General features: G+C 40.4%; 1 protein-coding gene across 1 annotated transcript in view; it reads left to right on the forward strand.

Annotated features, from left to right (window-relative positions):
- LOC141913142 (transmembrane protein 117-like) overlaps positions 1-13,628 on the forward strand; it is a 70,507-nt gene that overhangs the window by 45,024 nt on the left and 11,855 nt on the right. Inside the window, exon 4 of the mRNA XM_074804601.1 lies at positions 9,246-9,481. Coding sequence (XP_074660702.1) covers positions 9,246-9,481 — 236 coding nt within the window. The remainder of the gene's footprint in view (positions 1-9,245; positions 9,482-13,628) is intronic.

The following is a 13,628-nucleotide window of genomic DNA, read 5'->3' on the forward strand; positions in this document are numbered from 1 at the left end:
TCCACGGCTGTATTTCCGAATTATATCAGTGACGGATGTGTTTCGTTGAGCGTTGACGACCTTTCAGTTTTAAGTTTCATTCAATATCTTCTTCGGTTTGGATAGTGTCCATGCCCGGGAACTGGACAAGTTGGCCAAAATTATTACGGTAATCAATTTTCAATAGCTGCAATCCTACAAGCGTTTTTGGCCCATGCCATATTTGGCGTGGAACAATTGTTCACGCGGGTACCAAAAGGGCCTGTGCCTGTTTTGGTCGGGCAAATTTTGGCCTGGCCAAAAACGTCGCACCAGGCCCGAGCCAAATTTTAGCACGGGGCAAGTGATTGCGTTTGAATTGCAACTGTTCCGGAAATTACTTACTTCGCTATGTTTAAGCATTGTTTATTGTTTAATATTGAGAGTGAATTATGCGTGAACGCACTCTCTAATTAGGCCTGGGCCAAACTTGGTTCGCGCCTGATCTATGCCAATATGGCCCGGGCCAAATCGTCTCCATGTGATCATAGCTTATGAGATTTTGACTCATAGCGATGTAGCAACTGAGTTAACTCAGTGGCCAATCAATAAAGACAGTACTTTGTCGGTTAACTAAATTTTATTAAAAGTACCAGCTAAATTATACGGATGAAGCTTATCTATATGCACTAATAGCGAAAGCTCGTACTTTTGATAACATCGGGTTAACCTTCGAAGTAAGTACCATTTGTCTTTTAGGAGTCAAATCTGGCCACTGGCAAAGTTTAAGGCTAGTCTACGCTATAAATACGTGTATGTATTTATCATATGACGGGAAAGTGAGTTTGGTACTGCTGCTATTTAATATACAACTCATGCCGATGTAGTTATCAGTTTTAATTAAATTTGATAGAGAGTGACAGATGTATTCGAACCTTTCAATCATTCAGTCATTCAGTATAACGGAGTTAGCTTTTGTGACTGCATGTGCACGTGCATATAGAATTTTGTTCTTTACAATACTAATATGGGGAGAGGGAGGACAGAGGGGGCAAGGGCGAGGTTGAATTCGCAATTGTCATCATCATTTCGTCGGTATAATGATTGCTTCAAGTACAGATTGTGGGTTTTAAAGCCCGCTGTATGAAATCTAATCAAGATTAAAAAACGAAATATGTTCATCAAGAATCAAAAACAATATTGTGTTTTAATCCTTGTTCTTAACCTGATAAATTTTGTTTTAAATTGTATATAGCGGGTTTGGTTGTAGGTAGAAATCCTACGGGTGAAAAAGTCCCCTATAGGTAAAAATCCCCAAAATCTTCAAAGTAGGTAAAAATCCTTACTTGGCGATTTTTCGAGGACATTTTCAAAGCAAGTTATTTCTCCATTCTATTCATGCGCAATAAAAGCGTTAATTTTTACCTATACTTAGTGGAATTGGGGATTTTTACTGAGGGAATTTTTTACCGCTAACCGTCATCAAGAGATATTTTATCAAGGCTTTGGATCTAGCTTTGAAGGTCCTAGATCAACCATTGGCAGCATGAGATGGCGATGAGGTCTTTGATTATCAGCCTATGCCCTGGAACATGAGTGGTCCTAATATTAAAGATAGCAGCCTTCTTACGAGACCTTCCCTGACTAAACCGCTAATAGCAAATTATTCTCAGAAAAAGGATTGTGACGTGTTGAAAATGGATGGAAAAACTCTATACGCCCAACGCAGGCTCTCATCTTCGAAGGCTCTTTCTATGAAACGCACTCCTGTTGCGTTCGATGTTTTCAAAAACTTGAAACATTTTCAAAAGCATTCTACTTGAAAAAAGAAAACGTTGTCGATGGTGTATATATACCGCCTGTTAAGATTTTCATGTAAAACTCGAGTCTGACAAAGCCCCCTCTAATTTACGATTCCAACGCAATATCGATACTGTCGCGTGGATATAAACGTCTAGTGACGTGTTGAAAGCAAATACGGTTGACAATATAGACAATATTAATAATGCAAAGTAAAGTCCGAAATGTTTCGTTGCGCTCAATTCGACACTTCGACTTATTGTACAGTCATCCCCTGGAATAGGAGTTACGGAAATATGGTAACTCTTGAAAAAGTACTGACAAACTCCGGAAAATACTGATGAACTGAAAAATTTGTTCCGACAGCATTTTTTTTCTGGGGATGACAGGAGAATACGAGATGTATTTTTATTCGTCTGATATCTTTGTTTGTGATTATTAGTGTGGGATTCTCTGTAATTATCATCGCAGCGCAGATGGATTGTGTTTCAGTAATGACTATAAATACAGGTGACATTTCCATCTCCAATTTGCCAGCAATGATAGGAAGTTTTAATTTTACCATACGATGATACGCGCGGTTCTCATTATTCATGCAGATATTGCGATTGATGCGAAGGCAGATTCTAAAAACGAACACGCAAAGGATCATATTCTCTGAGCCAAAGTCGCCAGTATAATTCATTTTCATTCAATCTGCGTACAGATATGAACGTATTTTTGCATAATGAACAGATAATCTGTTCGTCAGATCTGATACATCATATTTTTTTTTGTTAAATCAGAAATTTTTCATTTCGATGAAATTACGACCTTCAACCGAAATAGAATCTGTGCGTTATAACTGATACAGCATAACCACGTTACAACAAACTTCAGGAGACCAGAAAATCTGTTCAATATAACTGATACAGCGGAACCTCATTACAACAAACTTCAGGAGACCAGAAAATCTGTTCCTTGTAACTGATACAGCATATTTTGTGTCGCCTTTTTTCCGTTAGATCAGAGAAATTCTTTACTTCGATGAAATGACGACCTTCCACAAAAATCTCACCAATCATTAATTTTTGTAAGTTATCAGAAGGCAGCCCGTAACTGGGTCCGTCTTTAAATTACGAACCAGCTATGCCCGGGTTGCACTTCTACGTCCTTCCCCCGGAGAGAGTTCAGTTGATTTACTTAGCGGCAATTTGTAGCCGTCTGTCAAATGAATGTTAAACAAGCTCATAAATACAGTTAAATATAGGTCCCGAGGGTATTCTAGGTGATGATACGCTGTTAAACAGCCATGATTAATGTGAAGATTTGCGGCATGTCTCGATAGCCATTTTATCACTTGATTATAATGCGTACAACCGGGTTTCGGTCGGCATCCTCCATTTGTTTGATTAACTAAATGTATGTAAGAAATAGCCGGTCTTTTATGGTAACCTTTAAAAAAGATTTTTCATAACAGTATTAAAGAAGCCCCGCTATATTGAGAACCTCAATACGGTGGAACCTTGTTACAATGAACTTCAGGAGACCAGAAAATCTGTTAGTTATAACTGATACAGTGGAACCTCGTTACAACGAACTTCAGGAGACCAGAAAATCTGTTAGTTATAACTGATACAGCGGAACCTCGTTACAACAAACTTCAGGAGACCACAAAATCTGTTTGTTATAACTGATACAGCGGAACCTCGTTACAACGAACTTCAGGAGACCAGAAAATCTGTTCGTTAAAACTGATACAGTGGAACCTCGTTACAACAAACTTCAGGAGACCAGAAAATCTGAAAATTGTCTACTTGTTAAGATTCAATCTCATTTGCAAAACAACCGATAAAGAAAAATCCATGTATGAAATACAGTCTGGGTTTGATGAAGTTTGTTGATAACATGTATGTCGATGACTTCAAGTTGAAGTAGTATACAGTACATGTACCAGTTAATTGTAGGTTGAATATCGTATGAAATTTAGAACGCTTGCATCTTTATATCGGAAATCGATGCCACTGAGTTCCGTGATAGCTTGACTCAAGTGATCGTTGTTCCTAGCCGTCGTTGCATGGTTTAATGAGTCCAATATGCTCCTAGCAAATTTTCACGTCAAAGAGAAAAGAACGAAATTCCACACGAGCTCAATCCGTATATTTTTTTACCGTTGATGCGCTAGCCCACTCAACGCAGTTCTATGTCGCTTTTGCGAGGGACGAAAAATGTGTCGTCATAGAAAAGTAGGCGGTATAATGAATCATGTCATAAAAATACTATGCAACAACAGAAGATGGTTAATGACTGTTTCAAGCCTCACGCCCCAAGCGTTTTGCCCCGGCCAACTATTCACGACCAGACGGGCCTGCGCCTGTTTTTCGACTTGGGCCAAATTCGACCCGACCAACAACGTCAGACCAAGGCCCGTAGAAAATACTAGGACTGGTCAAATTATTGCGGGTGAATGCTAACCGGTTGTAGGAGTGTCTCGCCTCACTTGCCATGGCGATGTTTTGATAGCATTTTACCGAGTGGTTGAAAGTCATTCTCGCTTTAAGCGCCGACCAATTTTGTTTTTTGGCGGCTTTTGTTTGAGTGAAAGGGCGATGTCGAATCTGTGATTTTAAACGCAAAAATCGTCTATTTAGACTGATATTTGAAAGGTTTTGGCACTAGGCTGCCGCTAGTTTCGATACGATCTCCTGGAGTCAACACTGATTTGTAATATTTACTCATTTAGCGCATGTATAAGAAATGTGATTATTATGTTATCGCTCGCTTGCCGTCCATCTCGCGTCATCGAATAGATAAGTCATTTAGCTGAGATTCAAGGGATGTTACGAATTATTGCAAGTCTTAGTCGTCGCCGTCGCCGGGCGCATTCAACAACGCCCTTAATTCGATCACTGGCGGATGATTAAAACCGAAGCGAATAAATATCAGAAATCGATAGCAGTTTGACGGGACCGTTCCTCGGCGAGCAGACAGTTCGTCCTGCCTCCGCTCGGCGATCAAAGACGCGCGCGCGCGAGAGTAATTAAATTTGCGTCTCGTCGTAGATATTGAGGGAAACCTTTCAAAACTTCGTCCGAAATCGAGTCTGAAATCGTTGTGGATGAATTATGCGATTTGATTTACAGTCAACTCGGTTATACACCCCGATAAACCTATTCGTCTTCATTTTCTATCATATCGATGATTTTTTATGGCGGGTTTTCCAGTATCGCTTAATGTAAAATGCAAAGGATACATTTTACACTGTGGCCACATAACCTGGTAATCGGAAAATCATGCACAATTTAGGCTAAACAAAAATGACACCTTGTTTCTCCGCAGCGGCCGGGTCATTTTAGTAAAATATGATAAAATTTGTAAACAGTTCATTTCTATAGCCGGGTCTGTTATGGTAAAATTGATCACGATTTTAAAAAAAGTAATGTATAGGGTAGATAGGCGGCCGGCCGGGTCAACATTCAAGCTCAGCAGAGCGGAGAAACAAGGTATCAATTTTTTTAGCCTTAGGGAATTTCTTTTTTACTTCTGAGAAATTTGTGACAAATCTAAAAAAAAAAAATACAGTTGGAAATATGGGTGTCACTAAACCCAAACTCACTAAACCACTTAACTAATGATGATCCTCATAGCTAGGAGATAATGATAATCATCATTATTATGCCAACAGTAAACGCGGATGCCAACTTATGCCAACAAACTCGGACAAAGTGGCAAACCGGCAAAATTGGTCTTGGGTATACGCAGTGCGAGTTAAAGATAGGAAATGTATGATAGAAAATCATAAAATGATTTCATTTTTTGTGAGTAAGCTAAAAATGTCTGAGTAAGGTTTACTGTATTGTTATTATCATCATTATTATAGATATTATAAATATCATTATTATTACTATTATATTTGAGGATCGGCTATAAATAACACTGCCGCCTCACTACGTGTCAGTTCAGCTGCAGCCGTAAAAATACTCACCGGAGTTTTTTTTCACGAATCTCTTTTATCTGCGGTTGTTCGCGCGAGATGCAGATGACAGACAGAGACCGATCCCAACCCGATTCCTGATGGACCAATCCCTAAAAACCGCTTACTCTCTCACTTCACAGAGTCTAATTCGACGTATTTTTAGCCTCTCGTAATCAACAAAGACAAGCTCAACAGTTGGCGTTTATTAAACCATGGACTCTAAATCAGCATCGGAAACAGGTCAACAAAAAGCGCCGCGATGATAGAATATTTGATTTGACTTATCCAACGGTCAGTCGGCGCAGTAACGATTGATAAATTCGGCTGCGCCCGTCGACGCATCAATCGGACATTTTTGATGTTCGTAAAATTGCAGTAGCGAAATGAAGCCAGTATTTGCGGAATGAACAGATTACCGCGGGCGTTGTCCGTTAACGAGTTTGTATACGGCGCAAGTTCATCGTGTTGTAATTAATTTCGGGTGTAGTTTACGTTATGCGGGGTTAATTTCCGTTTGTAATCGATTTGTTTATTTGATCACCGGGGTTAATATCCAGTAATGATATTCAGTGAACTGCTGGCCGAAGTGATTTCATTCTCTAAAACCGCTGCTTGAATCATTAATTCGTATCTATACGCGATAATGAAATTTTGCGCTTTTTTTATTCCTGTACAGAATTTCTTTATCGCCAGTTTTTTGAGTAGCGTTATCTAAAAAGACCAATTTAGCATTTTCCGGTGATAGTGTAATGGTTTTTACGCTAAAAGCTAATTTTATTCGGCGCGAGATAAAAGCATGGATTCTGTGCCCTTTTTGTAACGAACTGAAATGCTTCTAATACTACACCGAACCTTGGCTATAAAGCCTAGCGCACATCGAAACTGCGATTGGAGACAACTAGTTGCAAGGCAGTTTTCGGCGCATGAGAGGAACTGGCTGGATACGATCAGTTGCTTGAATGTGTCGATGTGTGCGAACTTACGATTGGTAAGCAAGCGTCGATCTATCTCCAGTTCCAGCCAGTTACCCATGTTCTACTTACTTTTGAGCAACTGGTTGTACTCAATCGCAGTCATATCCGTCGATGAGCGCGCTCTGGATCTCGACGATCGACACGCGCCATGCAGTTGCTGCAACTGACCAGTTGTAACTATTTTCGATGTGCGCGGGGTAATCGTTCGGTAGCAACTAGTTGTCTCCAATCGCAGTGTCGATGTGCGCTAGGCTTAAGACTTAAGGACCCAGTTCCATAGTCATGGCTTAGACTTTAGACCAATTCAAGACCATCTTACTTCTATAACCAATCTAACAACTGAAGACCAGTCTTAAAATTTAGGACCATTTTTGGACTTAAGGTCTCAACACCGAGGAACCAGGTTTATGCGTTGGTTGTTTAATGAACCATGATGTTACTACAACTTAGGCTGATACGTATACGTTCAAGATCGCATTGAGGGAAATATTTCATTTAATCAGCTTAGAAATAATAGGATTTCATACGGGATGAAGACAACGGATTGCATTTAGTTGAAGAAAGAAAAATTCCGCAATAAACATTCAATTCTTGTTGTTGCTATCAGTTTAAAGATAAAGCTTATCAATTACTTGTCAGTCATATTGGCATTGAGCATGGCACAGCCATGCGCGACATGTTTTCCAGCCAGTTAAGTCTAAAACAATGAATGGCCATGATCCACACCCTGACCAGAAACAGAATACATTTTTTTGTTTGGCCTACTTATGTCTAATTCGTAGAAAGAAACCAGGCTGCCAAGAGCTACCAATGAAGCGAGGTTTACTGTACTTTTACCTGGTGATCGGGGCTGAGGGCGGTTGATTACCTTGACTTGAGCGTAACACCAGTCTATGAAAGGTCAATAATAAATCTATGACGAGTCACTATTGTATTACCTTATGTCCGACTTCATTTACACGTTCAGTTTAGTAATTCATTCCATTTGTCGGTTCAGTCTGGGTAATTAACGGCATTTATCCCTGAAGAAATTCTCCCAACAATGATCTCCTACTACGGCGAAAACTGCCAAAATGTGCCGAGCGCACACGCCCGTAACCTACTGGCGATGATCTTTCTAAGAAATATCGCTGTAACCGTTCGTTGCCGCGCGTTGTGGAAAAAAATCAGGTCATTTCGTGAGGAAGCTGTATCGCGGTGTCGGTAGCTTCGAGGCTGATGTTTATTTCATGGAAAAAATGATTGATAGCTCATCATATTCTAGCAACGTCGCCGTTTTATTTCCCATCTGGAGATCATTTGCTCATCGACGGGCCCTAAAGTGCCACTATAACCGACGATCGACACCATCCCCTCTGCCCCCCCCCCCCCGGGGTATTAGGGTGTAATGGCCATGACTTATTATCAAAACGTTCTCAGGCGCCTTATTGTTTTTAACGCCGAATAGAATACTTCGAATATTCGGTCTAGCATTTAGGGGCTAAAAGTCGAGGACGAACTTCCTTATTGCTATAGACTGATCGGGGTAATTTGCGTATGATACCACGCGCCAATGATGCGACGCTGTTCTATGCCTAAAACCGTATCCTCCTGAAACTAGCTAGTTAACACGTCTGCAGATTTCGATAAACAGATCATATCCTTTCCGAACCGGAACATTTCCGCTGTTGATTGAAGTCTATAAGTTTCAACAACAGTGGAAGCAATGAAGCAGCTACGGTAACCAGGGCCGTATTTAGTGGAGGGGGGGGGGAGTTGCCCCAGAAATTTTGGAAAAGTGCCCATTTTGAAAATATTATCGTCTAATGGAAAATATTATCAAAAACGTTATCGTTATATCTTATGGAACTGCCTTTTTTCGGGTTTCTCTGCCCTCCCCCCCTGTTAATAAGCAATGGCTGTTAATAAGCAAGTCGCACATGTCCTGACATCCTGCAGGGGCTGGTTGCAGTCGTGACTTAAAGTGGTCTTAAATCTTAAGACTGGTCTTAAGTTGTTAGATTGACTATAGAACTAAGATAGTGTTAGACTGGTTTTAAGTCTAAGCCATGGCTATGCAACAGGCCCCAGGTTCTAACCCCCGTTGACCACGTTAAGATTGCGATCAGTAACGGTGTAACGTTATTCTATACGTGAAAAATAAGTGGAAAATCCTGGGGCTGGTTTTATAGACTGGTATTACCTTTAACCTGGGGGGGCTACCTTAATTCATTATCAATTGAGTTAGCCCCTGGGTTGAAGGTAATACCAGTCTATAAAACCAGCCCCAGGTATTTTGGAATTTTCGACCCAAGGCTTTTTGTTTAGAAAATGGGGACATTGTGAACATATTTCATTACTAATTTCAACCAGGAAAGTGCTCAGAACGCATTTTGATTTTTCAAAATTATCCAGAGAAGCATACCCGGACCCCCGCCCCATATGTAAGTAGTGACCCAAGTAAGTAGTGCGCACCCCCTTTTCCGAAAAGCTTGATCCGCCTCTGCTACTGATAATCAAACAGACAGTATAGATTGTGTATAGTGAGTCTGATCGAATGTTGTTCTATATAATTACAGATAAACTGTTGAGATTGCGAATGTTCGTCGACGAACAGGGCTCGTGGATGGTGATGTTTTTCACGTGCGTGTTTTTCCTGTTCACGTTTTCGTTTTTGTACAACGCACTTCTGCTGATAGGTGGCGCCTCGACCGCGTCGTATCACATCGACAGCGTGCTGGGCATTACGAATTCGACGTTCATGAAAGCGGCAGCCTGCGGTACGTGGCTCGGCGACCTGTTCACGGCTTGGATGGTGAGTATAGTCTCTCGAAGGGTTCGAACGTTTATCATCAGGGTGGCGCCACTCGCCTGAAAATCGGGAAAAAAGTCGGGGAATTTTGTAAAAAAGCCAAAAACCAGTGTTAAGTCAGGGAAATTTGTTGAGATAACTAGATCGCAAGTAAAATCAAACAGTTTCCGTCTATGCCTTACGTAGAATAAAGTGGCCACCCTGATTACCTATACAGAGGAGGGGGGGGTGCGGTCTACGGGACGAAGTAGTTCGGTGACCTGTTCACTTCCTGGATGATGAGTATTGTCTCATAGGAGATATCCATTTATTACATGTATAAGAGGGGACAGCCTTCGAGACGTGGTTCGGTGACCTGTTCACTTCCTGGATGATGAGTATTGTCTCATAGGGGATATCCATTTATTACATGTATAAAAGGGGACAGCCTTCGAGACGTGGTTCGGTGACCTGTTCACTTCCTGGATGATGAGTATTGTCTCATAGGGGATATCCATTTATTACATGTATAAGAGGGGACAGCCTTCGAGACGTGGCTCGGTGCCCTGTTCACTTCCTGGATGATGAGAGTCTCATAGGGGATATCCATTTATTACATGTATAAGAGGGGACAGCCTTCAAGACGTGGTTCGGTGACCTGTTCACTTCCTGGATGATGAGTATTGTCTCATAGGGGATATCCATTTATTACATGTATAAGAGGGGACAGCCTTCGAGACGTGGCTCGGTGACCTGTTCACTTCCTGGATGATGAGAGTCTCATAGGGGGCGTACATTTGTTATACCTCCCAGTAGGGAGTGGCCTGCGGGACGTGGCTCGGTGATCTGTTTACTGTCTGAATGATGAGAGTCTCGTAGGGGGCGTACATTTGTTATACCTCCCAGTAGAGGGAGTGGCCTGCAGGACATGGTTCGGTATCTGTGGTTAGTTACTCAAAAGTTGTTCGCAGTTAACTAGCGGACAGATACTAAAACCATGTTACAATGCGCTTTTAATTGTCAGTGCGTAAACTATCCACTGGTTAACACGACCGACCTAGCTGACCGCTGGTCAGAAAGAACAGTCAATGTCCGTTATAATGCTACCATCCTGTTTGATACCACAGCTCGCTTAACGCCAACCTTTTTCAGAGAACAAATTTCCCGAATGTAACTCGCATTCAACAGAAACACCATTCTTGATGATGCTGTCAAATTTTGTTAAAACATCATGTCTTTCATTGGTCCCACAGAGCTGCCAACTGTCCCTGAAAATGCCTCACTGTCACTGGTGAAGTTTTTTGTTTCATTTTTGGTTTACCTTTGTCAGCGATATGATGTTGGCATTGAGCCAATTCATGTAAAATCGCGGTACGTTTTTTTATGTGAGCATTTGTTTCATTGGTTCTCGGCTTAAAAGACGTATAATCGATGCGATTGAAGACATGGCGAACCTCCGTCGATGACATGGTCAACTGAGTTAAAATTCTACGAAAAACTGTTTTTGGCGGGAAAATTCTTAGCTCTCGCGTATAAAATTGCAATGACCTCGATTGGGGGGGCGTTGTCTCTACGAACAAATGGGATTGTTTTTTGGATATACGGGGAATTCCGGCGCTACTAAAATTATGGGAAAGCCATAGAATGGTGTACGTTTCATTGGACTAGGTGCCGTATACGTGCCGATTTCAAATGCTCATTGCTGGTGAGGATGTAATTATTTCACTCATCTGCCATAGGTATTGTTTCATTTTAATACCCGGTGATTGTTTTGATTGACATTGAGGTGTAAGCGAATATTCACTTACACGAGGCCTCCACATGCACGCGGAGTGCTACACCACACACACACACACACACACACACACACACACACACACACACACACACACACACACACACACACACACACACACACACACACACACACACACACACACACACACACACACACACACACACACACACACACACACACACACACACACACACACACACACACACACACAAGCTCGTACAGTACACTACGGTGATGCTGTAACGCGTGAACGTTTGATATGAAAATAGGCTGAATAATCATAGCAGAAGATGAGCGCTGTGTTTTCTGTTCGATAGAATTTGTAATAAATTGTAATTTCTTGTGACCTGAAAATACTAAGCAGCAAACTAAAAGGTCTGTCGAGGTCTGAATATTGTAGTGGTAAATTCCAGGACTTAAAACGATCTAATAGCCGATTTCTTCTGTACCACCGATATTTTAGCTTCCGTGGCCAACATTGGAAGAGGTTTCCAAGACCCAATATTCAGCCACCCTCTGATATGTGATGAATTTTAGGCCATCCCAAAATAATGGTCTGTTTGCCGTAACCCGACCAACCTGACTTCAGAGGTACCGAGTGAAAACTTTTTTCTAGGATTCATTGAAATAAATTTTATTTTTGATAAAAACAGCCGACCGACTATGAGCTACGTATGTTTGAATTCTAGTGTGCATGGTGTGAAAACATGCCTTGACATGTGGCCTAGTTTAAGTTTCCAGGAAACTGGCAGTGGCAATAAGCTGCCATTCATTCTAATAGTGACTAAAGTGACTGAATAGCTGGTAACGTGAAAGCGCGCACATATTCAATGTACCGTTTCATTTTTAAGACAGAGATGACGCTCTGGACGAAGTTATAATTTTAGAATAATTCTTGAAATCTACGCTATTAGACAAATTTCCTGTGCACAACGTAGATGATTTTTTGCGATATTGTTTCCATGTAAAAAAGCCCTAAGGTGAAAAATTTGTTTTTTTTTTGCCCAAAAATTTTGCAAAAAAAAAATTCTACCTACCTACCGACTCATCCTGAAAAGTTGAGTCGGTGTTGCAGCAAACAGACAATTATTTTGGGATGGCCTTATTTGAATATTTTTTCATATCATATTAAACATATTTTTTTGAAAATATAAAATAGTTTCCCTGCCGTGCCTACCTGTACCCTACAAACTTTTAGACGTGGACCGCAAACAAATGTATATCTTTGGTCTTATTTGACTACAAAATAATTCTTTAGGAAAGATAAAATACAATATAAACTGTGGATCTTTGAAGTCACGAATTAAAAAGATTTTTCAAGCAATGCCCTTACTCCAAACAACCTCTAGCTTTCAAGGTAAACCACACTTTGCCCATGGGCAATTTATTTTTTATGCTATTGAAAATCTATTGCCGTCCCTTATACAATTGTCCCTCTAAACATCGTTCTAATTCTTCGTTTTTCCACGCTTTGTTCCTGAAAATTAATTTTTCTCCCTGCTGTGGTGGTAGTTAATAGGTTCGCACGTCTGCACTTCTAACAGTGACATTATGAAGAACTTTTACTGTATGTAGCCTTAGAAGGGTCATCCTATAGCTACGACCTACATCATCAATAATCAGATGATCACACACAGGATTTAATTGGAGCGAAATGTCGACAATGTTGGGAATATTTTTTCGCGACCGCACGTTCGGCTTCCTCGGCATCGGAAGTGTGGGTTGATCGAGGTTGCTGCTCCGTTTAGGTTATCCACTAATCGGCTTAAATCACGGACGAATATCTCGAGGCGTAAGTGCTAGGGTATGATATGGATCATAAAATGTCATGTGTATCATAAAATGTCATGAGTCACTTTAGAAAAAAACAAACACCATTGGTAACATTGCATTAATCTGTACACACATAATTTAACTACATGAGCTGTTTATTACCTTATTCTATACATAGTTTAACTACATGAGCTGTTTATTACCTTATTCTATACATAGTTTAACTACATGAGCTGTTTATAACCTTATTCTATACATAATTTAACTACATGAACTGTTTATTACCTTATTCTATACATAGTTTAACTACATGAGCTGTTTATAACCTTATTCTATACATAATTTAACTACATGAGCTGTTCATTACCTTATTCTATACATAGTTTAACTACATGAGCTGTTTGTTACCTTATTCTATACATAGTCTAACTACATGAGCTGTTTATAACCTTATTCTATACATAATTTAACTACATGAACTGTTTATTACCTTATTCTATACATAGTTTAACTACATGAGCTGTTTATAACCTTATTCTATACATAATTTAACTACATGAACTGTTTATTACCTTATTCTATACATAATTTAACTACATG

The sequence above is a fragment of the Tubulanus polymorphus genome, chromosome 11 (genome assembly GCF_964204645.1).
Source record: "Tubulanus polymorphus chromosome 11, tnTubPoly1.2, whole genome shotgun sequence".
NCBI classification, from domain to species: Eukaryota; Metazoa; Nemertea; class Palaeonemertea; order Tubulaniformes; family Tubulanidae; genus Tubulanus; species Tubulanus polymorphus.